We start from the raw sequence: 26,328 nt of genomic DNA, 5'->3' as shown, positions 1-26,328 counted from the left end.
TTTGGCAAAAGGTCGGATTGGTGGAGCACGTTTACGTCATTGTTCGATCCGGGGACCCCGAAGTACGCATGTCAGATCCATAGCCGGTAGTCGGCAACGACCTCGAGTATAACGGTGGGGTGGGTGCCTTTGTGGCAGCTCGTGTACGACCCCCTCCACGCCACAGGGCAATTCTTCCATTGCCAGTGCTTGCAATCGACGCTGCCAATCATCCCGGGGAATCCGTGCACTTCTTCGTGAAGGTGGAGCAGAAACTGGTGTCGTTCTTGGCTTTCGGAGAAATTCATCGGTGAAGGCTGCCCGGACGCCTTTGCAAAATTGGATCAAGCACATTCTCCCAATGCTTTCTCCAATGTGGAGGTATTCGTCGAACACATCCGTCGTTTGTCCAGTCGCAAGCTGACGGATTGCTGCAGTACATTTCTACAGCGTCGTGTGGCTGGAACGGCCGACGGCGTCGAACCTTTCTTGGAAGAACTCTTCCCGGGCTGCCAATGTATTTGCGATGTGGAGAAATAGCGGTTTCCGCATGCGGAAACGGCGACGGACGTAGGTATCTCCCCAAACCGGGTTATCGCAGAAGTAGTCGCGTACTAACCTTGCGACAGCTTCCTCCCGGTTACGATGGATGTAAGTCCGGGAGCGTCTTTGGGGCGGCGCGGCTTCCTCCGCTTCCCGGCGTCGATCTTCTTCAAGTGATTCTTTCATTATTCGACGCATTTGCTCATATGGATCCATTAGATCTATTAACTTTGGGGGAAGAATAAAAGAGTTGATTTGAGATGAAAATTGGAGTGGAAAGAGAGATGATTTGAGAAGAATAGATGTGTGTTTGTGTGTAAAATGAGGATGAAATAGGAGTATTTATAGAGTAAAAAAAATGTGAAAACGGTCACCGTTTTCAAATTTTAATTTTTTTTAATTAAATAAATCATTTTTAAAATGATTTATTGCGTCAGCGTGACGAAACCCACTCGCGGGCCGACGAGTGGGCGTCACGCATCGCGTCGGAGGGCGCCACGTGGGCGTCACGCTTCGCGTCGGAGTGCGTGGCGAGACAGCTCGCAGGCTGTCTCGGCGGGCTGGGGACGAGACGGGACGCTGCAATGCGTCTCACGCCAGTCTCGTCATGGAGGGACGGGATTTGAGCCACCAGCTTAACGCGTTGCAGGTGGCCTCGTATCATATGTCAAACGAGGGGTAATAGGAGTAATGATTATTTTTTTAAAAGGAGTTTTCATTTAATAATATTCTCGAAACACACATATATGTCTATACTCGAATCATGATACCTTTGGGCCTAACATGTGCTTTTTTCTATTCGTCCAAGAACTCACTGGCCCAGTTGAGATTGCCTTGTGTTTAAGCCCTATGTTGTACGGCACTTTATAGAGAAGTTAAATTAACTTAGTTGGTAAGAATGATTGTCCTTTGGTTAATAGATCGGAGTGGAGGAGTTAGCATAACTACAACCTAATATTAATCCAAATAAATTTTAGTGGATGATTGATTGATCAAATCATAAAATTGCCACTTTAAAATAACACAGACGATTCGACTATGAAGTTATATTCTACCTCATTAGATAATATTTTTTATAATGGAGTACTTAATTAACATTTAGAAACATGTATTACATGAAATTCATTGTCGGAATGTGATATTTCTGGGAATAGTAAAAAATACAGTGTTAGAATACTCTGGAAAAAATAGATTAATATATTCTCTCTTTCTTAATTAACTTTAATTGTTATAACTAATTTAAGGCTTCAAGCCTTCAACCATACTCATTTGGCTCTCTGCTTTTGTGTATATTTTTTGGAGAAATTACTTTTAGTGTGGAAATGTGGATATATGATTCTTTATATTTTTATTCTAGAAGACTCGGCCCGATAACAAAAGGCCCAAATACTTTGCTACATTTATCTCATACTCATGGGCCGGGTCCGTAACCTTATAATCGGCCCTGACAATGACATTCATGTGACTCTTCTGGTTCAACTCATAATTGTAGGAAACAATAAAAATTTACTCCATAATTAGAACTATTGAAATAATAATAGTCACAAATTTTGTTACCAAATTTACCATCAAATCTGCTAAGATTATTGGGTTTCTGTTCCAAATTTACTCTCAAATTCCCAAATGGATAATCAAAGTACAATTACGGCTTCGTTTGGTGATTGTCGGACAATTAATAGAAGCATGAAAGGTCACCAATCAGTGTACCGCAACAAATATCGCAATCGAATTAATGAGTACTTTATAGGAGTAGTATATATTTTTTTGTTAATGTTCAATAAAAGTCATATGCTTAATAAGTAAGATAGGTAATTCAACAAATTTGGACTTTTATAATTTCAATGGTCAAATGAATAGATTATAATGACCTTGACATAAGAATAGGATTAAATGATTAATATTCCGAATACTAACACTGATTTATGATATGATATGATACGATTTGGGGACATCCAATTATAATGTTATCAAAATCTGGTCCCTAATTTCTACCTCAACGACCTAACATTAAATGTGAATAACCAACCCCCTTGGTGTGGTTGCCCGCAGGGGCGTAGCGCAGTTGGCAACGGAGGGGCAGATCTTGCTACTATGAGCCTGAGTTCGAATCTCACTGCTGTCATGTAGTTGCTTCCATCTCTCAGGCACAAGTGTGAGGCATTGGGAAATGAATCTCACTGCTGTCGTGTAGTTGCTTCCATCTCTCAGCCACAAGTGTGAGGCCTTGGGAGATGGGCTTCTGACAACCAGTGGATTAAGGTCTCCCCCTTAACGGGCTACTGCGTACCCTGATTGAACCCCCTCACATGATGTCGGCCGGAGGTTAAGGGGCCGGAGGTCTCTCCCTTAACGGGCTACTACGTACCCTGATTGAACCCCCTCACATGATGTCGGCCGGGGTGTGGGGGCCGTCAAGGCGACAGAATCGCCTTTTTGCTGCAATGAATAACCACCCCACGTGCTATTAGCTATTGCGTTAAAACTTATACTCTCATGAGTAGTATTTTTCCTCCTTGAATAGAGTATAATGAGTTTGTTTTCACAAAGTTTTCCGAATATGATTTATTTCTTTTGTGTGATTCACAGATCATTATGATCCAAAGTGCATCCTATGGTAACGACCGTGAGCTTTCTTTGTCATCGTATCAATATAGAAAGCTCGATTATGATCGATTGCGAGCTTAAATTGATGCTAACATGTTAGAAATTTGTATCTTTCAAAGAAATATAAAACTAACAAAAAACATCAATGCAAAATATTTTTCCCATTAACATGTAATAGTTCCTAGGGCTAAGACTAAGACCATAATTATAACTGACAAAACATATCATCCAATTATTTATTACATTTTTCAATTTAATTAATTTCTCTTTTTTTCTGGATCCTCAATATTCATTCAATTACCTAATTATACATCATTTTAATGGTTTATCAATCTCCACTCAACCACATCATTGTATATACTCCATCTGTCCCATTAAAAATGAAACGTTTTCCTTTTTGGGTTGTCCCATTAAAAATGAAACGTTTCCTAAAATAGAAATAACTTTATCTCTACTTTTCTTTCTCTCTTACTTTATTCTCTCTTCTTTAACTCACAAAACAACACTACATAAAATCTCGTGCCGAAAAGCAAACGTTTCATATTTATTGGGACGGAGGGAGTATATTTTTATATTATTTTTTACTGATAATATAATTACTTTCAATAAAGGTGATCAAGGATTATATTGTTGCAAAATTTATAAAAACAAAATATGACAAAATATAAAATATAAATAAATAAATCAAAAACATAAATTATAATAATTAATATATGAATTATTGAAAATGCATTGATGCTAAACATAAGATGCAATTTACATATTCGAGTACCATTTTTGAATTTGTAGATGAATTGATGATTTGGAAATGAGAGAATGAGTAATTTTAATCTTCTATAGTAAATAAAAGTATAGTACTAAAAAAAGAAAGATTATAGGTGGATAAAAGAGATTTCTGTATGTGTAAAACTATAGCAAATTTTATCTCTGTTATAAAGTACTAGTATGAATTTTGGCATAATTTTACTCCTTTTTAATACTACTATAATATATAAACAAAATGTATGAAATAATTAATACTCCCTCCGTCTCAGATTACTTGAGTCATATTCCTTTTTGGGTTGTCACAAGTTATTTGAATCATTTCCTTTTTTGACTAAAAACAAAACATATAATCTCACAAAACTAAAAACAATTAATGACCATAACTATCTCCTTATCTTTATTTATAATTACTTATAATTACTCTATAAAATAAATATTAGTATTACTATGGTCTCTCTATCCTCAACTCAAGTTAGCCACCCAAGAAAATTAGGTTGTCATCCTCTCTCTACTACTCTCTCCGTCCCACGTTACTTGGCATTTCTTTTCGCCACATGATTTAAGAAAGTTATGTTTAGTGAGTTAAATAAAATAAGACGAGAGAATAAAGTAAAAGAAAGAAGAGATAGTAAAGTAAAAGAAAGAAGAAAATATGTGAGATTAATAATACTTAAGATAGTAAAACGGTTATATCCAAGCTGTCATCAAACAAATTGGGTATATGGAATTTTGTAGTATTATATGATGGAACACATTATTCATCCACATTTAAATCAATGTACGTTTACACATATTTATGATAGTTATTGCGAAATGTAGCTCCAAAATAAGATAATTAAAAGACTTTGTATTATGATATAGAAATTAGTTAAGAAGGCTTAGATCATTGGTGGACGAGCTCGCGGACGAGCGACCGGCGAGCCGCTAGTCCACCATTAGGCGCGGCGAGCAGCTCGAGGACGAGCCAGACGGACGAGCGCTCGTCCGTCGTTTTTTTGCTCGTCCTCGCGCTCGTCCACCACTGTTGGTCCTCGACGGACGAGCGCACGAACGTTCGACCATTTTCGATTTTCTTTTTCAATACTCTATATATACGGCTCGTTGTACTCCATATTCATTTGCACCACTTGTTTTTTTAACGAGCTTCTCTTCTTTCTCTCTACATTTCTCTCTGATGGCTAGTGGTAGTGGTAGTGGTGGGGATGCTGATGACGTTAGGCGGCGAATTAACGAAGAGTTGCGGGCCTATACGTCCGCGGAGATAAATCGGTTGATACAAGCGCAATTGCAGCTGGCACAGCAGGCGGCGGTGGTACCTCTCCCCATCCAACATCGAGCGTATATACCCCGCGACCACGTTGCTGCACACCAACGGTTGTTTGACAACTATTTCTCTGAGCAACCGCAGTTTGGGGGCACGTTTTTCAGGCGGCGTTTTCGGATGCACCGGACTCTATTTATGCGTAACGTGAACGCTTTAGAGCGTCGGTACACGTATTTTCGGCTCAGGGAGGATGCGATTAGCAGACACGGTCACTCGCCTATACAGAAGTGCACTGCCGCAATCAGGCAGTTGGCCCCTCCGACATGTTCGATGAGTACCTCCAAATAGGCGAGACGACTGCCCACGAATGTCTCATGTATTTTTGTCAGGGCGTCATTGAGATTTTCGGGGGTACGTATCTCCGAAAGCCTACCCCCGAAGACTGATTTTAATAGATATGCATGGGTCGGTGTACGGGTTTCCCGGGATGTTAGGCAACATAGATTGTATGCATTGGGAATGAAAGAATTGTCCCACCGCCTGGAAAGGGATGTACACGACCGACTTCAAAGGCAAGAACCCGACGATGATCCTCGAAGCCGTGGCTGACTACCGACTATGGATTTGGCATGCGTATTTTGGGGTAGCCGGGTCGAACAACGACGTCAACGTCCTCCAGTCGTCGCCCCTTTTCAACGAGCATTGCATGCGTGTTGGTCCGGCCGTCAGTTTCATCGCCAACGGCAACGAGCACAACATGGGCTACTATTTGGCGGATGAGATATACCCTAGATGGCCCGTCTTTGTGAAGACGATCAGATGCCCATTAGATCCAAAGAACATCTACTTTGCAGAACGACAAGAGTCGTACCGCAAAGATGTGGAGCGGGCTTTTGGTGTGCTCCAGGCACGATGGGCGGCGGTGAAGGGTCCAATACGTTTGTGGTATGAGAACTGCATTGCTGATGTCATGTACGCATGTATTATCATGCACAACATGATCGTCGAACAAGAAGGTCCAGAACTGACTAATTGGGCTAATGAAGATGTTGTCGCTGCCGGTCCAAGCCATGGCGTGGCCACCGCCAATGTACGAATGGGGATGCCTCATGATGCAGCCGGACGAGTCCAAGCATTTGACGACATGCGCCAACAAGAAGCCCATATTTGACTCCAGAAGCATTTAATTGAAGAGTTGTGGTCGCGTAGGGGTGCACGTTGATAGGAATAATGTAATTTTTTTTGTTGAACTATGTTTTAATTTTTTTAACTATGTTTTTTTTAACTATGTTTTTTTTTATTTATTGAAATTATGAATACATTCCCCCCGTATTCGTGTCGAAATTTAATTCCGTATTTGTGAATTTGTGAATTTGTTTGTTGGGATGTCCTAGTGCTTGTCCACTATTGTGCAGTGGGATGTCTTTATGACATGGCAGTGTAGTGAGATATCCTTATAACGTGGCAGGAGGTGTTTTTGGGATGTCCTAGTGCTAGTCCATGGAGATATCCATAGCACTGTGGATGCTCTTAGAGCATTAGTAATGGAAGGGCCCTCCCAGGCCCTTCTATTTTTAGTTATTTCCACATCATCGAAGGGCCCTCCTATTTTCATTTCATTTCCACATCGTCATTTTTTAATTAAAATATATATATATATGCAAACGGCCTACGATCAGCCCTTCCTCCACAATGGAGGGCCTATCAAAGGCCCTTACTCATCGTCCAATGCCGATATATCGGCCCACATGGAGAGAGAAAGAATGGCCTATCATAGGCCCTTTTTCCATTATGGTTGGCCGATGGGGGCCGATCGGGAGAGCCTCTCCATCGGCTAACCATTGCTAATGTTCACCCTACTACATGTTCCTTACAACATGAAAAAAGGTGTAGTGTATGTACAAACAAAGAGCATAGAATCCAGGATTCCTGGAAATAATAAAAGCATATAAATATATTTGTTGAAAAGACAAGATGAATCGAACGATCAAGAACAAGAACAAGTATTGAGATGAAGAAGAAAAATATTTGTGAGAGAGTTTGAATCCAAATCTTATTGAATGACAATCCGAGAGGTGTTTACAAAAATGAATGAATCACCCTTCTACAATGAGCTAACTACACTACTTATACAATCACTGAACTAAACTAGTGAATGAGGACTTCACTCAAGAAACGGTTGTAACCGAATTACTCAAGACTCCAACGGCTAGTAGCCGTTAGCTCAACTAACTTTCAAACTTCTTTCTCGATTTAGTGGTGTGCTCTCCATCTTAAGCCTCCATGCACTTGCATTGCTATGATCAGCCATTCTTCGTAACAATATTGATGCTTATAAAACGTTTTCATTTACTACTACTATTTTTTTCCTTGAGTTGTTATGCGGAGGGTATTTCATTGTAATTTATTAAGCTTGGAACTATTTTTGCATTTGTGATTTCCTTCTCGTGTAATGAAAATGATCAAATTCACTGAATATTAAAAGTTGAGCCTGATTTGCAACAATGCCCAAAATATGATTAGAAGAATTAAGTATGGCTAACCCAGGCCAGATTAGTGTTTTGGGTTTTGAGCTAATTAATTGCAGTGGTCATTGACTCACAATTCCTTGTATTGTTAGGCCATCCACAACGCTGTTCCTATACCGTTCCTATACCGTTCCTTAAACCACTATTTGAGGGCCCCACTGTACTTTTTTACTCCATTCCTTAACTAAGGAACGGAACCTGCAACCCTCCGTTCCTTAACCGTTCCTTAACCGTTCCTTAAATTACTATTCATTCAATTTCATTTTTTTTTATTTCCAACTCAATTCAATTTAAATAAACACACTTTAAAAAATAAACACACTTTATTAAAAACACACAACATTAAAAAAATTACAACTTAAACGTAAAAAAATAAAAAGCACACAATTAAAATCCTAAAAAAATAAAAGTACACAATTTTAATAATTTCATCCGCCAAAATTTGCCCAAATGTGCTCAATTAGATCATGTTGGAGTTGGGTGTGGGCACTAGAGTCGCGTGTCCTTGCACGAATAGATAACCGTTCTTGTATAGACGGATGCGCTCCACTTCGAGGCGGACTACTTGCGGTTGAGCTTCCGGAGGATTCGTCGTCGAACCAATTTCCCGCCTCGGGTCCTTCGTCTTGGACAATCATGTTGTGCAAGATTATGCACGTATACATGATGTCGACCATGTTTTCCATGAACCACGTACGAGACGGGGCTTTGATGATGTTGAAGCGCGCTTGGAGAACCCCGAACGCCCTCTCCACATCCTTGCGAGCAGCCTCCTGCTTCTGCGCAAAAAGAGTCTGCTTTGGGTTCGCAGACCCACTGCACGTCTTCACGAAGGTAGGCCACTTCGGGTAGATGCCATCGGCGAGATAGTACCCCATTTTATAAAGCCGGTTGTTGGCGACGAAGTTGATGGCCGGCACTTTACCATCCAAAACTTCGGTCAAGAGGTCGGACTGGTGGAGCACGTTTACGTCGTTGTTCGACCCGGGGACCCCGAAGTACGCGTGCCAGATCCAAAGGCGGTAGTCGGCAACGGCCTCAAGTATAACGGTTGGGTGGGTGCCTTTGTGGCCGCTCGTGTAGGACCCCTTCCACGCCACCGGGCAATTCTTCCATTGCCAGTGCATGCAATCGACGCTGCCGAGCATCCCGGGGAATCCGTGCACTGTTTCGTGAAGGTTGAGCAGGAACTGACAATCGGTCGTGCTTGGCCTTCGGAGAAATTCGTCGGTGAAGGCTGCCCGGACGCCTTGGCAGAATTTGAGCAAGCACATTCGCCCAGTGCTGTCTCCGATGTGGAGGTATTCGTCGAACATGTCGGTCGTTTGTCCAGTCGCAAGCTGGCGGATTGCTGCAGTACATTTCTGCAGCGTCGTGTGGCTGGGACGGCCGACCGCGTCGAACCCTTCCTGGAAGAACTCTTCCCGGGCTGCCAAAGTATTCGCGATGTGGAGAAATAACGGTTTCCCCATGCGGAAACGGCGACGGAAGTACGTATCTCCCCAAACCGGGTTATCGCAGAAGTAGTCGCGTACTAACCTTGCGGCGGCTTCCTCCCGGTTACGATGGATGTACGTACGGGAGCGTCGTTGGGGCGGCGCGGCTTCTTCCGCCTCCCGTCGTCGATCTTCTTCAAGTGATTGTTCCAATATTTGACGCATTTGTTCATAAGGATCCATTAGTTTGATTAAATTTGGGAGAAGGAAAATATAGTTGATTTGAGATGAAAATTGGGGTGGAAATAGAGAGGAATAGATGTGTGTTTGTGATTGAAATGAGTATGAAATAGGAGTATTTATAGAGTAAATAAATAAAATAAAAATTTAAAAAAAAAATAAAAAACGGATATAAAAAAAACGGTCTCATTACCGTTGAATTTTTTTTTTTATTAAATTCGAATTTAAAAAAAAATAATGAATTATTGCGTCACCGGACGAAGCCCACTCGCGGGGCAGCGAGTGGGCTTCACGCGTCGAATGGGAGGCCGCCACGTCGCCTCGGCGCGTGGCGGAACGTTCCGTTCCGCGTTCCTCCGGAACGGAACGCGGCACGGCATAGGAATGGCGACGGCACGGAACGGCGACGGAACGCACCCCGCAACGCGTGCCGCCGCGGAACCGTTCCGCCGGAACGGCATAGGAACCGCAACGGCACAGCGTTGCGGGTGCCCTTAGTATCAATAAACAAAGTATCTTAGCTATTAAAATTTCAGAGTGGGTGACATTAATGACAAGATTCCAAACAGCTAAACTATGTCTAAGAAATCTCCAATTAACATAACAGTAACACAGTCAAAAGTCAACTATGTACACTGACTGACATACTGCTGCTGTCTCGTTTTATAATTTTGTTTAATTCATTACTAATAATAGTAATATTTTTCTAATGTTAAATTAGTTAGAGTCAGATCTGTTAATCTAGTAGTGACTAGCTACGGCATGTGTGCCTGGATCCAAACAAGAGCAAATAGTACAAGATCTGATCCATCCTTTAGTTTTAAATTTTGCAGAATTGATAGTTGCAAAATATTTTAATGGGACAGAGATCTATTGATATAAAATAATATTCCCTGTGGGTCATTATAGACAAAATAAAAAGTATCAATATGTATGGCTTATGTGATTCTTTATCTTGCCTTAAAATTTTTTAATTTAATTATCTTAGTAATAGTAGGTGAGACTTACATACATAAATCTTACAAATGTTACTACGTATTAGATTTAAGAAGATGATGTTATTTGGGATAATAGACTAATGTGACCTCCATTTGTCGAATTTGATGTTTAGGGTTTAAACACTTCCGTTAAAAAATTTCAAATAAATTAAGTTACGTTGAAAGACTTGCGAAATATTTGAGTTAACAATAGAGATAATATATACATAAATACGACAGACATTTTTTTTCAATTGGAAGAAGACTATGGAGCAATATTTTATTTTGACTTCTTGATTAAGCCGTTAGGACCACTTAATTTTACGAGGACTTTACAATATTCTATTTTAAGATTGTTTATGAAGAGTGGTGCATCACGGAATTTTGGTTTTTTTTATAAGATAAATAATTAATGATTTGGAGCCTTTAAAACCCGACAGGTCATCTTCTTTTTCTTGAATATATTTTAGTTTTTTTTATCATGAAACTTCATGGTATATGAAATGTGAATTACTTAGTGTTATTACTTAATTAGATGAAAAAAAAATATCTATCTTTATGTTTACACTAAAAGTATACCAAAACCACTTTTTATAGTTTGAGTTATTGCATTTAAGTCCAAATCAATTAATATTTATCAAAATAGATGAAGAGAAGGAAGAGAAATCAAAATACAGAGAAAGAAAAACTTACAGAGAGAAGCAGCGGCGGGATGGAGAAGAAGATGTGATAATAACCTAATCTTATTAATATTTGGTTAGTTATTAAATAGTGGGCTAGCCCATATTAGTATTATTCAACATAATTGGAAAAAAATAATTTACTTGTTATTTTCTTAACAAAGAGCCGTTCCGATATAGAGAAACAAAAAATAGTTAATTTATTCAAATTTATTCAAATAGCCGTTACTTTATGCTATCAAATATAACAAAAAATAGTTAAACATCAGTAATTAAAACGATACATAATATGGAAAGTCTAAAATAGAGAAACATAAGCCAAATATATAATATTTTTTAATACTATTTTTATTGTATTTAAATTTTCTAAATTTTATAATTTATTATTAATAAATAATAGATTTCATATTTAGTTATATTAATTAATAAAACTTATATTATACTATTTAATTTAATTTAAGATATTGATAAAGTGTCATGGGATTAGTGTATAATTTAGATAAAATATATAGGTATGATTGAAAAGTATAAAAAGTTAGTGGGTGAAGAATATTCTTTTGGGTTTGAGTTTAATGTAAATGGTTGGAGCAAAATCAATATTTAGGGTGTCATTTACACTAAAACGGGTTTGAGTATAGTGTAATGGTTGGAGATGCTCTAAGCATGCAAAATTGCATATTATCAGATAATTTCCAAAACAATTCACAAGTCATACATATAAATCAAAACTTACATAGACGGATAGATATTGCACCAATAACCAGAAACAACGATGATATTTTTGTATAAAAATATCGAAAATGCTTAATATTATGATATCTAAAATGGTCGTCAACTTGATTTGATTTAATGACCTAATGGCCCCACCTATCTCGATTAGAGATTTTCGAACGAAATTTTGTTTTTGTTTGCAAGATTGAAATGTCGTCAAAATTAATTTGAGATTCGTTTTAAGGCCAGTGATATTCCATTTTCGTATATACTCCAATATATAAACAAAAGAAAACAGGTTCGTATAAAAACTGCTGCGTGTTTTTGTTGAATCGGATTGATAACCGATTAGGTTGCCATACTCCATTTTACCAAAATATAAAAACTAAATAAAGGTAGAAGAAGGAGAGGAATATGCCAGTTGTAATAATTGGCCTTGTCAGATTTGGTTGGCCACTGCACACCAATAAGGAGAAATAAATTCCTTCCTTTCCTTAAATTTATTTTGTGAGTGCATCACAATTTTTTTTTACTACATAGTACTATTTCGTATGAAAACATCTCCACCTACCATATAAATGCCATTGATATTTATATGTCGATTCTCAATTCACTAACGCCATACTACTATTTAGGTGAAGTTGGAATATAAATTGTTAGCAAAACTAAATAAAATTAAATCTTCAATAATTATAAAAAATAAAAGTTATTTATGCAAATCATAGTTTAGTAGGAGTGCTACTGTGCTAGTAGTGATTAGTTTATTATCTACTAGGTGACATAAAATAAGCAGCGGCGTGACGAGTCCTTCACGGCGGAATAATTAAATTCCGAAACAGCCGAGACCATGAGGGTCAGTTCCGTCATTTACTTCACTCATAAAATTCACAAGCCTATTTCCGTCATTCTCAACCACTTTTTTCTTACTGTGCGCGCCCCCACCCAGGAATGGCTTGCAGGGTTGGCAATCTCTCTCTCTCTCTCTCTCTCTCTCTCTCTCTCTCTCTCTCTCTCTCTCTCTCTCTCTCTCTCTCTCTCAAGTTATATAGGAATAGTTGCAGTAGACAGATAAGGCTTTTCTCTCTCTAGACATCACTCTGTCAGCAGTTACGCTGCTGTAATCCCCTAACCTAATCTCCCCCTCCGCTGTCTCTTATTATTCCCTCATTCAATTCACCTGCCATCATTTCGCATTTCCTTTTTATTCCTGCCTCAACAATTTCGGAGGAGTTCTCCTTTTTCCTGTTTACTTGCGATGCCGCTCCTGAGAGCGGAGGTCAGGAATGAGTACGCGCTTGGAGCGCCGGAGCTCTACAGAGAGGCCAATAAGGACGAACCCAAGGATATTCTCGAAGGAGTCGCCGTCGCCGGCCTCGTCGGCGTCTTACGTCAGCTCGGTGATCTCGCTGAGTCAGTTTCCTTTTATCTTTTCTGCTTCATTGAGCCGGCTTGGGTTCTAGTGGGGGTCTTATGTGCTCATTACGGGAATTTGTGTAGTTTTCGAGTCTTAATTTTGGGCAATTGTTATGTAGGCTCACGATTTGGTTTTTGGTTAAACAATGTGATGCTAGGTTACAAGTGTTGTAAGTTGTGGGAAGGGAGAGTTGTTGCTTACCTTCAGTTAAATTAGGAAAGGGAATAGTTCCCTATTTACCGCAGCTTGGTCAAAATCGAGCTAAGTAATTTTTCTGCAGATTTAGGCTTGCAAGTGTATCTACATTTACGCGAATTCATGGATACGGGTGTATAGGGTAGTGAATTGATTGCATATGTAAATGTCGCATAAATGCAATAAAATCGATTCTAGAAAGAATGGAAAGAAACAATAATGGTTATATTAATAAGTTCCCAAAAGTGTAATATATAAACGAAGCTGATACCGAGACAATGTCTTTGCATCTGGTAGGTTTGCAGCAGAAGTTTTTCATGGGTTGCAGGAAGAAGTGACCATTACAACTGCTAGAAGCCATAAGTTGATGGCACGTGTTCGACGAGTTGAATCTTCCCTTTCTCCGCTTGAGAAGGCTTTACTGGCTCAAAGGAGTCACTTACACTTTGCCTATACGTCTGGTAGTCTTAAATTTCTGGCCTTGCAATTTCTACCCTGTTACCCTTTACTATTTTTAAAGTTGTGTTAAGTGATTTTTAGCAGCTATAAGTCAGCTTCTCGAACTTATGCTCGAGCTGTCTCTTGACGTTTTGTACTAATTTAAAGTTGCATGAACTGATAATTCCTACATAATTGCTCTGCCATTCCTTTGGTCCTTACAAAGATAATCTTCTGTAGGTTCCAATTGGCATACGCGGATCCGATGTGAACAAAATCATTTTATATACAGTGACGTGCCCCAATTCATCACAGAATCTTATGAAGACTGCTGTCACCCACCTTGTTTGCATATGCTTGATAGGTATGGCCAACTCTTAAAATTTTGATATAGATTCCAGTTGTTGGCCATGTGGATAAATCTTGTGGCCTTTTTTAGGTTTGATGCTGGTGGTCCTGGATCATGCTTGAAAAGGTATTCAGATCCAACTTTTTTTAAGAGAGCATCAGTGACATCTGGTGAAGCTAGTATAGACAAGATTTCAAAAGAAAAGAAGGCTCGCAAGGCTAAGGTAATGTGCTGTAATTCTGTAAAATCATTATATTGCTGTAAATAACTATATATAAACATAGTATTTTGCTTTGACTTAATGAATGTGATGCATACCTCTAAGCCTCCACAATTAATCCCTCAATTCAAACTTGATCCTATCTTTTGTGTGCCTTTCAACCTTATATAAGCTCCCAATTTGCTAGACATTGTTGAACGGTTTGATTAGCAGCATGTAGATAACCTTGATGAAGGCCTGTGATAATATTTGTTCTGACTTCTTCTGGTTCATAAATTATGAAGCACATAAGATTGAAAAAACATGTCCGAATTTGGCCTAGTGGCATAAGTGAAATGATGGAAACAGAGTTATTGCCTGATTTTAAATTTAGTTTACTTCATAAAACTTGAAAGGTGACCTGTACCTGTGTTGGGTGGCATTCGATCCAAGTCATTTTGTAAGTACTCGGTACTCCTATAAGTGAACCTTGCGAAGGTTCCAAGAATATACTCTTTTCAAAGTATGTTTGTGAGGATTTTCTAAAATTATCTAAGATACATTCAGATTGTCCTAGTCATCCAGATATAGAAGAACTACGGATGCTTGGCCATTTCTCATGTTTTCCAATTGAACCCGGTGATGATTTTGCACCTGAGTAGGCTTGATAGGGCAATCAAAGTGATGAAAGTTTCTCCTTTTTTATGAGTTGTTTAATTATGTCACGAGGGAGGAAGCTTATAGCTGAGTCATGATAGAGGAAAATGATAGCACCCATTGATTACATAGGCCCCAGTTGTTAGGCTTGATAAGATATGAATGCTATCTGGCACATTCTGGGTGTTTGGTAGCCATGTTCTGCATTCTCGGTGGCCCATGTTCGGCTTTCAGCCCGCTGAAGCCTGCACGGAGCAGTGCCCTTTTTCGATATATGGGTATCGTCTGCATTGGTAACACAATGGTGACAAGATGGCGAAATTACCATTAACCCCTCAGTCATAGCTTTGTCCACCTTTTTACTCTCAGCGAGTTCAAATAGGTTGAACCCTTGGTGGGAGCTGGAGTAGCAGAATTTTTCAGAGAGGAAGGCATCGTGGAACCCTCCTGAATGATCTTGTTTCTTGGTGTGGTCACAGACGCGATCTGTTTGCTGGCGTCAGGCAGCCGTTGGAGCATACCTACATCCGTGTGTCACTTCCGGCAGCTTACAAATCAGACGAAGGCAGCTCTCTCCTCGCTCACTTTTGTGCCGATTGTTTTTATTAAAAAATAGTGGTCGCATTTCAGCTACCATTGAACACAAAGATTGAATGCTCTTGTTGTTTCTGAGTTAGGGATTAGAATTGGATTTTGATTTTGATTTCACCTTTTATGGACCAAAAAAATCTATGTATGACATATGATAGAAATTGTGCGAGGAGAAGGAAGATGAATATCTTGGGATTTTGGGTGTAAGCTAGGCTCTTCACTCTCTATTATGAGCTGTTCAACCAAAAACACACAGCTCCAAGAAAGGGTCGATTAGGTTTTCTTGAGAGCAGCGTTAGAGCAACTTTGATTTTTGAAGCAGGGGTAAAGGGACACCACACGCGTTAAAAAACGAATTAGTTAGGATAAAATGTTCTTTTTTGCTTATTACACACTGCACAGCCACGTTTACCAAACACTTACTTTGGCTACTGGTTTAAGATATCTATGCTACCAAACAGGTGGCTTTTTCAGTTATAATCTGTAACAAAGGTGATGCATTGGTTTTGCTATCATATCCATCCTTATCATGACTCACCTAGCAAAAGAGACCTTAATGTTTTTCAGTTGTGTGGTAATTTGGATCTTTATGGGTATGTAATTCTTGTCAACTGACTTGGCTAGGATTTATGTTTCCTATTGTTCGCTTGAGTAGAGTATATAGGTTTATGAAGAAGTATTGCAATATTAATATAAAGATTGTGCCATGGTGGAAGGAACCAGAAATGCAAAACTACTTAATTTAGATATATTTATACCTTTTGACTTTTGGCGTTGTTTCTTATTCTTCCTTCTCTGTTCACATTGTTGCTTATCTTTTTGTCTTGCTTGCATGTTCTGCTGGAGCAGAAAAGGAGGTCACGTCCCAGGAATGAGGAAATGTCAAGAGATGCATCATTTTCTTGTAACAATACCAGGTAAAAATGTATGATATATCATGAAAAAGAAGGGGTCGGAAGTTGTGGTGAAAGCATGAAAGCCATGTGTGATATACTATTAAAATGAACAATTGTGATTGTCCATGATAAAGACTAACATTATGATGCAAATATTACAGAACACCATTCACTCAGCAGAGCATTGGTGGTGGACATATTTCCCCTACTCAAACAGCATCAACATATGATACTATGATTAGATCAGATTTGGGTGAGCAGTCAAATTTGGATTTAAGAAATCGGTCTGGCTACATTGAAGGTGATTTCCGTCCAAGTTACTCAGTGGAACCTGAATCAAGAGATTCCATTTCTTCTGCAGTAAAGAGGCACGAGAATGATTTTCTAGATTACAGTTTCCTTGAGGAAAAAGTTACAGATGTGTATGATACTATTGAAGTGGGCACTCAAGAGCAGCCTGGATGTAGTTCATCTTCTATCGCTTGGGAAGAAAAGAGAAAATCATTTGAACCTACATTACAAGAGTTGAATATTGATGGCGTGGTACAGGAATATAATCATAATAGACAGTTAGAATCATTTTCTCTGAATTTGGACATGGAAACGCTTGGAGTTGGAGATAAGTGTCCAGATTTTGAAATTGTTGACCAAATGATTGAGCAGTCTTTTAATGAAGCTGATGGTGAAGCAGAAGAAGAATCCGGTAATGTTCATCCAGATGACATAGAAAGTGAAACTGATAATTTTATGGATGCACTTAACACCATCGAATCTGAATCAGAAACCGATTTAGACAGCACAAGAAAGCAAGTTGCAGAGCATCAATCTAAGATGAAGGAGAAAAGAGAAGATGATGATGAGTGTGGGCTCAGAAGGCTCGATTTGGAATGCCAATCTTCATGTCCAGAATCTGATGTTATGGCCAGCAGTCCTCTGATCAATGGTAATCACAGTTCTCATGGACATAGTATAATTCCAATGCCTCAAAAGTCCTCTTATGCGACTGACTTTATTGATGATGCATCACCAGAGGATGATCTTAACTCAGTATCCCTGATGAACAAGGACTTAGAATCATCTCAAAGAAGTGGCGGTTCAGCCACTCCAGTCCGCCCCAAGAGCAATGATGCTCATGGCAATGATAATGTTGATGCTGAAAATTACAATGAAGTTGTTCCATCCACTGTATCATCTAACTATGGAGATGGAAGGCCAGCCCCGATTATTGATGAGACAGCGAAAAGTCTGAAATCTCAAAATCATGGAAGTTTTGAGCTTAATTTGGAATGTCAACCTTCAAGTCCTGAATCTAATGCTGTGGCGAGCAGTCCTCTGGCCAATGGTAGTTGTGGACATACTCTCATCCCAACATCTCAGAAGTCTCTTCATGCAACTGACTGTGTTGCTAGTGAAGCATCGCGAGAAGATGATGTGAACACAATCCCCGAGATGAATAATAGTTTACAATCATCCCAAAGGTCAGAAGATGCTCTGAGTTCAGGCCACCCAAAAAGCAGTGGTTCTCATGAAAATGGTGTTGTTGGTGCTGGCATGTATGTCGAATCTGTTTCATCCACTGTATCATCTAACTTGAGAGATGGAAGGCCAAGACCGGTTACTGATGGAACAAGGAAAAGTTCAGAATCTCACGGACATGTGCCAGAAATTTCTAATGTCACTCCAGTTTCATTCTGGACAAATGGTGGCTTGCTCGGACTCCGGCCATCAAAACCGCCAGATTGCAGTGTACAGAATGCTCTTCCTCAAGATCCAGAGTATAAGAAGGATGTGAATAATAATTCTTCTATCCCGCATTTCATTCGTAGTGATAGTTCAGGTAAACCAGATCAACTAGAGACATCCAGAAGCATTGAAGAGGACCTCGAAATGGATATTTCCAGCCATGAATACCATGAAAGTGGTATGAATGTTAGAAAGGCATCTTGGAAAATATCACCTGCCGACTTAGAAATTAATCTTGGAAAGTTCGGTGATTCACTTTATCAGCACAATGCCAAAACTACAGGATCAAATGTGCCCGCACCTGGAAGTTCTATGCCTGCAAATTCAGCTCATCAAGAAAATAGCACAAACTCATGTCGGATATTTGAACTCAGCAATAGATTGCTTACGAATGGATCTAACCAAAAATCATTGCCTGGTGGGAGTGGCAACACTTATTCTGCAGGCTCCAAAAATGCTAATGATTTTGAGCTGAAAAATTATCGAAGTGTGGAAAATGACATGTTTTCTGGAAGAAGTAAAGAACTCTTTGGTGGTAAATCTCCTATATTATCACCATCGTCATCACCTCCACTGGAGCACATGAAAATATCATTCCAACCAATAAATGGATTTGAAAGTTCGAAGCTGAAGTTGAAATTCCCTGATGGGAAGAATATCAATGGAAGTGGTAGTGACATATACCCTTCATTTCAGTTGGTTCCAGATGTGTCTATTCCTCGGTACAATGTTGGTTCGGACTCTGATGCTGACACATTCTACCGATCATCACCTTCATTGTCAGATGATTGCCAAAGCAATCAGTCAGAATCAAATTCTGAGCAGTGGGAGTCAAGTGAATCTCCAACTAGCAAGGACCGTGATTTATATGATGCCCTTCACCGAATCTCCCTGACAGAATCTGTTTCAGAAGATGGGAAGGCAAACCAGGAAAATATCCCTGCCAACTTGGGAGTTCAATTTCCTTTCATCGATAATGGGGTTCAAAAGTCTGAGTCTTGTCGTTCATTTGATCTTCAAAGTTCAAGTACCATAAATAACTCGTTCAGAAAGGAAAGGATTGATACCAACCCTAAGTACCTTGTGGAGCCACAATTCTTGCCTTCTTCTGCTCTACCGCCTCTCCCTCCTTTTCAGTGGCGAGGTACGACGTCTATGGATGACAAGTCTGATGCAATGCCTGAACGCTCCTACTATGCTCTTGATCTTACACGCTCAGCCTCAACCATATCTCAGCCGAAACCAGCCCCCTTTAGTGAAGATCAAATTGACACCACTAATTTGCAGAAAAGCAAGGTCTGACATCTCTATGTCCCTTCTTCCTCTACTAATTCTCCTTATCTTCTCTCCATTCTTTTGTTCGATGGTTATTTATGATCAAACTATTTGTGCTTAGCAGCTCAGTTCACAAAAGTCAAATGGACAAAGACCAACAAGCCAGAGCAAGAGCACAGATGAAAATGACTTTCTGCACCAAATCAGAACAAAAGTGAGTCACTATTGCTAAACTATTTCTTATGTCATTTCCTTCAAATTTGATTTGTTTGGGAACGTAGTCGTTATTAGATGCAGTTTCAAGCATGCTTTGCAAGTTCAGACACTTAAATTTACCTAAAATATTGGAGTAGTATTATTTAGATTTTGTTGAATTTCACTTCTGTTTGCTTTTTTTGTAGTCATTCAAGTTCAAGTTTTGCTGTGATTTAATATTTACTACCTCGTGTGGATTGTCATCTTGGCCATGGCTGGCTTTGTAATTGTTCATATTGTCTCTGTTTTCATGATATTGGTTTACCTGCATCGTGTGCTCACATTATTCTTAATCCAGTATCCTTGCGCTTAGAGATTCTATTTAGAAAAAGAAAATATGATAGAGAGTTGTACCATAAAACTTAGCTGACTTGCATCTTTCCTCTTAACTGACTTTTGGTTTCTCCTTTCTCTTTTTCCCATTTGATCATTTTGGTCTCAGTCTTTTAGTCTGAGACCAACCATGACGACAAGATCAATCGCACCATCTGGGGCCCCTGCCACTGTCCAAGTCAATGCAATTTTAGAGAAGGCAAACGCAATTCGCCAGGTCTCTCTCTCTCTCTCGCGCGCGCGCGCGCACCACAGACACAGTACACACCACCAATAAGTAGAAAAGTCTTTTTTATGACCTGAAGATACCTCTGCCGATCTCTGTTATTCACTATGTTACTTCTGTTCCCTTGTTCAGGCTGTTGCAAGTGATGCTGAAGATGATGGAACATGGAGTGACGCATAATAATCTCAATTCATGATATAAACTGGAACTGAAACAGTCCATCGGCCATGAAATTTTGATGTAAGAATTCGACAGCATGGTAAATATTTGTGAATAATCCATCTCTGTAACTAGTTTCTAGGTCCTTTATATGTATGATAAAAACATTGTTCCTTTGTTGCTCAAATTATCTTGTGAATTAGGTGGGGAAAAGAAAAAATCTGATGCCGGTTGACTAGTAATTTGCATACATGCTTGGATGTAAATTGCTATACTTTTTATTGAGTCACCTATTTGTTATACTTTGTTTCTTGTTCCAATTCTCAGTTCCCTTGAAAAAGCCATTTTTCTCAGTTCCAATTGTAAATCGGTTTGCTTTTGTTGCAATGCATCAAGTGTCACAGTGATATTATATTTTCTCTTGGGAAACCAGGTCAACTACTACTAATAAATTCAAGCTTGGGTAGTTCACATATTCAGGTAGTTAAGCTCGGCAAGCCCTCGTGCTCAAGCTCGTTAAAAGCTCATGAAAAGGCTTGCAAAATATTCAAAGTATGCCCTTGATCAAAGTATTACTCGAGCTAGACTAAAGAAAGACTCGATCGAAGGTTCAATTAAAGGCTAGCAACCAGCTCGATTTAAGACTCGCGAACAAACTCAAGAAACATGTTTGTGAGCCCAACAAATCATTGAGCTCGGGTTGTTTAGTATTGAGTCGAGCCTTAGGCAATCCTTTTTCAAGTCGAGCCTCAAATTTTTGGGAGCAAAGCATATCGTAAGAAAGAAAACAAGTTTTTGGGAGCAAATCCATGATCCATCTAGTTACCATGTGGCAAACATGATAACCAGTTTCCTGCTATTATTAGAATCTATTAAGCAACTAAAAGGATAATGATTCCACAGTATTATAATATGATGCACACTCCCACCTTTAATCCGCTCCTTTTTTTCCTAGTATTATTATACTAATATTTTATTTGCCTATATCGGATTGGAGATGATTATGTTATTCGATTTCAGTGTTAGGTTGGCTGTGATTTGCATTTCTCTTCCCCTTTTTTATTTCAAAACACGATTTCACGCGAAGAAATTTTCTGTTACTTTAAATGCTTTACCTTATTATATATACTTGAAGAGAAGTAATTATCATTTTCAATTTGTTTTTTGTTTCGTAATTTTGTTTTGAAAATACCAATCTATAAGACTATATTGAAATATTGATTATGAATATTTTAAAAGGAAAATATAATTAATTCCAAAGACCAATTTAGTCATCCGAGGAGTTTTAATTCATTAATCATCCCAGTTTTTCCAAGTTGGGATTAATCTCATACTCCTACTATTTCAAAACTATTTAAAATATAACTTGCTTTGCTTAATTTATCATTTTTTGAATGCGCGAATTTCCCGGTAGATTCTAGAAGTTGTGTTTCCAACTTGGCCACTTGGGAAAATATATTGTGACAAGCACAGCTATTATAATTTTTTGTTAATCCATAAATATTAATCTCTAAATATATAAATTAATAAATACAAAAGGAAGGGGACTTTCTATTATTCTCCTCATTTAAGTTGAGCAAATTTGAATATTAGCCATATGCCCATTCACTTTTCCAACACACCCGGCCTGCTATAAATAGAATATTATTAATGCAACAAGATATTTTTGGGTTTGATTTATTTGAACCTTTTCCATTGAGTTTACTCAAGCTTGGCGGAATAATTATGCCTTTTCTTTATCACAAAAAGAAGATAAACATAATGAATTTAGAAATAATCTTCAAGTTAATAGAAATCGAGGATAATTATGTCATTGGCAAGTCATGATGTTCAAAAACGAGCAATTAGCAAAAAGGAATTAGCCATTTAAACAAATGGATCATGTCCCCCTTTTTTAAAATAAACTTTGGCAATTAAAGAAAAGGAGTAAAGAAATAAAGGGTGTATCTTTCCAACTAAACCACGAAAATGGTTGTTTATGAGTGAGAAAAGATTTAGGCTGGAAATGGAAATGACTACTTTTCATTTATTTAATCTTAAAAGGTGACTTTATTAAAGTATTACTAGTAATACTAACTTAATATAATGAAAATCCACCCGGACCAGTCAACAACATAATTCGTGAATGAATAGTGGGAAAAAAGCAACAGATACCAGATATAAATATTGCACTGCGTTTGGGTATTTACTAGCATATGCTATTTGTAATTTACTCTATACTTACTTCGAAGACAAATCTCGTGTTAAAACTTGCACAAAAACACACCATCCCTAAATTTGACAGATGTACAACTTTGGACTATGGTTGCGCAAAAAATACTCCAATTAATATAAAAGATATTCTTCAATCTAAATTTAAATGATACTTACAAAAACACATCATTCCTAAGGAAGAATCTTGTGTCACGTCGTATAACAAGTCAAATATGACATACAAGTTATTATTCCAATATACTACTAAATGGTATAGTTGATACATTTTTTTACACAAAATTTAAAAATTAATGTTTAAAAAATTAAAGTGAAGAGGAAATATTTAGGATAAAGAATATGAGAGCAAATAAAGTTTTTTGCCAAAAAAAAATAACTCAATTACCTTCAAATAGTCGAAATTGGTTAATGAATTACAACTCAACTACATTAGAATTCTTTCCACGTGAAGGCGCATCAATTCTCCAAAATCATTTTTTTATGTTTTTCTTTCCGAATAACTTGAAATGTAGTAATATAAGCATTTTTAAGAATAAATATATCAAAAATTCAAGCTAGTTCTTTTTGAGGATTTATGCAAAACAGTTTACTTGATCTTGGATTGATTTTATATGTATGATGGAAAAAGGAGTGAACCTTGATTTTAGACGCAAAACAGTTTTACTTGATCTTGGATTAATTTTATAAGTATGATAACAGATAAAATAATGTTTTCAGTTTCTATTTCTCTTATATTGGAGCTTCGTTGCTAAGAATTAAAAGCACATAAGAAAGTACGTCTAACACAAAAGAAAAAAGTACTCCACTAAAAGGGAAAAAGAAAGACGAACATTGATTAGAAAAACATGGAAATGGATACATTTTGGTAATTATAAAATTTAATTAAAATGCTTTATATCCCTTTAATCTATAGCTTTATACTTGTACTTTTTTGAACACCAATCCACCTGTTCCATGGGCCCCACTAACTCAACTAGATAGTGACGTAGACAAAAAGTTCAACCTTAACTTTCCTTCTTTTGCTGCTGGCGGCTCTCTTTGCTCCCAAGTCCATGCACCACACCACACCAGATTCGTTTACCTAATTTACTAGCAGTGGAGCATAAAATAAAGACTAATCTTTTCAAGAAAACATTAATTATGTCATTAATCTAGTAACTTAAATTTGTCATTAATAAGATAATAACGACCATGGGAGTGCATATTTATGTTATGCCTCAATGAAATCAAGAAATTGATGGTGTGAAACAGTGTCATGGATATCATCTTTCACTATTGTATTGTATGTATGAAGAATAATTCTGTTTTGTACGTATTTTAATTTTCAAGGTCTATAGAAAAAATGACATATACATATAAAGTAAACCCTGTGTTTCCGGTTCACTTTTTCGCTTTATTTGAAGCATATATTCACACTTACATTCCAACACAATAATTTTCTTCACCAAGCAATAGCAATCATATAGCATAACATGGCTCAACTTCAAGAACACAACACCCCATTATCAATCAAGCTATTCGGAGCCACAATATCGCCCAAACAAAAATCACAGACAAAGATCGACCACGATCACCAGAAACCCGATCTGAAGCGGCCAGACAAGATCATCCCGTGCCCGAGGTGCAAGAGCATGGAGACCAAATTCTGCTACTTCAACAACTACAACGTCAACCAGCCGCGCCACTTCTGCAAGGCCTGCCACCGCTACTGGACCGCCGGCGGCGCCCTCCGCAATGTGCCCGTCGGCGCCGGCCGCCGCAAGGCCAAGCCTCCGCCCTTTTCCCAAGGTTGCATGTTAGATCCCTCATCGCCCGCGCGACCCACCAACTCGACTTCCACACCGTGGGGGACTGGCACGCCGGCGGATTCCGGCATCTATTCCCCGGGAAGCGCCTCCATTAGTCAAAGTAGTTGATCATGATCTCTATCTTTTTTTTAATTTGTCATGTAGTACAACATAATTGATAAATAAATGTAGATAAATATTTTATTAACTAATACAGCTTCATTAATTTCTGTATTAAACAGTCTGTCGTAGTTTATGATTTTTTTAAAAACTTGATTGTGTTTTATGTCCCCGACCTGAAGTTTTTTTCGAAAAATATTCCAAACTTATGGTTTTTTCTAACAAAACATAATTGATTTATGTGTCACTTACATATATTTTGCCTATGAAATAATGACTCAAGTGGAATATTAATTATTTGTATTAGCATTATAAATTCAAAATAGGGTAGGGGCGGGCCGTAGGGCATACAAGACGTCTTTGATAAATTCTATTGGCATGGGTCATTGCTAATATGCTACTCCATAATGTTTTTTGAATAGTTAATGTAACTAGGGGGACTTTAATTTTTTTTGTACTCCATAAAATTCTTTAATTTAATGAAAGACTAATTGATTGCTGATTATTACTCTTGGTGTTTGATTTTTCAGCATGGTTTCATGACACCGAAAGACAACACTTTTAATAGTAGTGTTAATTCAGCTCCCTTCATTTTTGAGTTAAGGATCCGCTAATTATTAGCCTATCTAATTGAAACATAGATAGTCTACCAAATGAGGCCATCAGGGTTAGTGTGCCTATAAAATGACCATCTCTCTCTCTATATATATATATGCGTAGGTGATAGGTATATAGTATACATATGAATTTATGTCATGAACTAGAATGCTCTGGTTTTTCGATTAGCTTGAATGCTCTGCTTTCTCGATTTAATTAATTTTCTTCCAACTAGGAAAGTCTTTCGATTAATAATAATTCGAAAGATTGAGTAGCATCCAATTTAAAATTGATTGGAGTTGAAATGGGTTAGTAATAGGGCTGACAATTTTTGATTCGACACGAATCCACACGAAAATATTGGGTTTGTGTCAAGCCTTATTGTGTTCGTGTTCTTATTGGATTGACCCGTTAAGAACCCGGAAAATTCGGGTTGGGTGCGAGTTGGATACGGATAACCCATTAAGAAATAATATTATTATTTTTATTATTTATAAAAAAACAATGAGTTACAAATTTGTTGTAAACCAAGATTAAATAGTGCAAAATGATTTTTTATCATATAAATCAAGTTTAAAATTAGGTTAAATCATGTAATATCAGGTTTTAATCGTATAATATCGGGTTCGGGTCGTTATCGTGTCGTGTCAACCCATATTATATCGTGTCGTTAACGGGTTCGTGTCAGGTTCAGATCGTGTTCGGGTATGAGGGTAGCAGGTCGGGTTCGTGTTCGGATTGACAGTTTCCTTAACAAGTTGGAATCGGGTTAGACCTTATTGGATTGGGTCGTTATCAGGTTGACCCGATAACGACCCAATCCGCACGATTTGCCACTCCTAGTTAGTAATATATCAACAAAGTATACCTATATTTAAAATTTTTGTGAAGCATGATAATGGAATTAGGATCCGATCCCACAGTAGAAATAATTCTAGAAGAAGAATCAAATGCCAATAAGGCAAAAGTTGTTCTATCTTCATCAATACGAATTGCGGCAAGATTTTAATACGTACATATGCTGATATGCATGTATAGTTTTGATTCACTTTGTAGTTGAGATTTGTGCAATTTGTAATAGTAGTAAGTTTCTAAAAAGAAATGATGAAATGAAAGCGATTAAGAGATTAAGAGAGCAAAACACATTATACATTAG

The 26,328-nt window shown here is 38.1% G+C and overlaps 2 protein-coding genes across 2 annotated transcripts; both read left to right on the top strand.

Moving 5' to 3' along the window:
* The first annotated feature begins 12,733 nt into the window (after positions 1-12,733).
* LOC121804537 (scar-like domain-containing protein WAVE 5) lies at positions 12,734-20,777 on the top strand. The gene is made up of 9 exons (XM_042204121.1): positions 12,734-13,137; positions 13,634-13,797; positions 14,015-14,138; positions 14,214-14,346; positions 16,420-16,487; positions 16,628-19,505; positions 19,609-19,698; positions 20,182-20,289; positions 20,431-20,777. Exons 1-9 carry the CDS (start codon positions 12,983-12,985, stop codon positions 20,476-20,478), a joined length of 3,768 nt encoding a protein of 1,255 aa, XP_042060055.1. The 5' UTR covers positions 12,734-12,982; the 3' UTR covers positions 20,479-20,777.
* Positions 20,778-24,064: 3,287 nt separating this feature from the next.
* On the top strand, positions 24,065-24,694 carry LOC121803183 (cyclic dof factor 4-like). Its single transcript, XM_042202882.1, has one exon. It carries the CDS (start codon positions 24,141-24,143, stop codon positions 24,582-24,584), a length of 444 nt encoding a protein of 147 aa, XP_042058816.1. The 5' UTR covers positions 24,065-24,140; the 3' UTR covers positions 24,585-24,694.
* The last annotated feature ends 1,634 nt before the right edge of the window (positions 24,695-26,328 follow it).

Source organism: Salvia splendens, chromosome 5, assembly GCF_004379255.2.
Source record: "Salvia splendens isolate huo1 chromosome 5, SspV2, whole genome shotgun sequence".
Taxonomy (NCBI): Eukaryota; Viridiplantae; Streptophyta; class Magnoliopsida; order Lamiales; family Lamiaceae; genus Salvia; species Salvia splendens.
This window is presented reverse-complemented; position numbering and strand designations above follow the sequence as displayed.

What these genes read in the sequence shown, in the direction of transcription:
- LOC121803183 (XM_042202882.1), top strand. Translation starts at nt 24,141, where the DNA reads ATGGCTCAACTTCAAGAACACAACACCCCATTATCAATCAAGCTATTC.
- LOC121804537 (XM_042204121.1), top strand. Translation starts at nt 12,983, where the DNA reads ATGCCGCTCCTGAGAGCGGAGGTCAGGAATGAGTACGCGCTTGGAGCG. An exon ending in ACACTTTGCCTATACGTCTG is followed by an intron (nt 13,798 to 14,014) that starts GTAGTCTTAAAT and finishes AATCTTCTGTAG; the next exon opens with GTTCCAATTGGCATACGCGG. An exon ending in AGAAGGCTCGCAAGGCTAAG is followed by an intron (nt 14,347 to 16,419) that starts GTAATGTGCTGT and finishes CTGCTGGAGCAG; the next exon opens with AAAAGGAGGTCACGTCCCAG.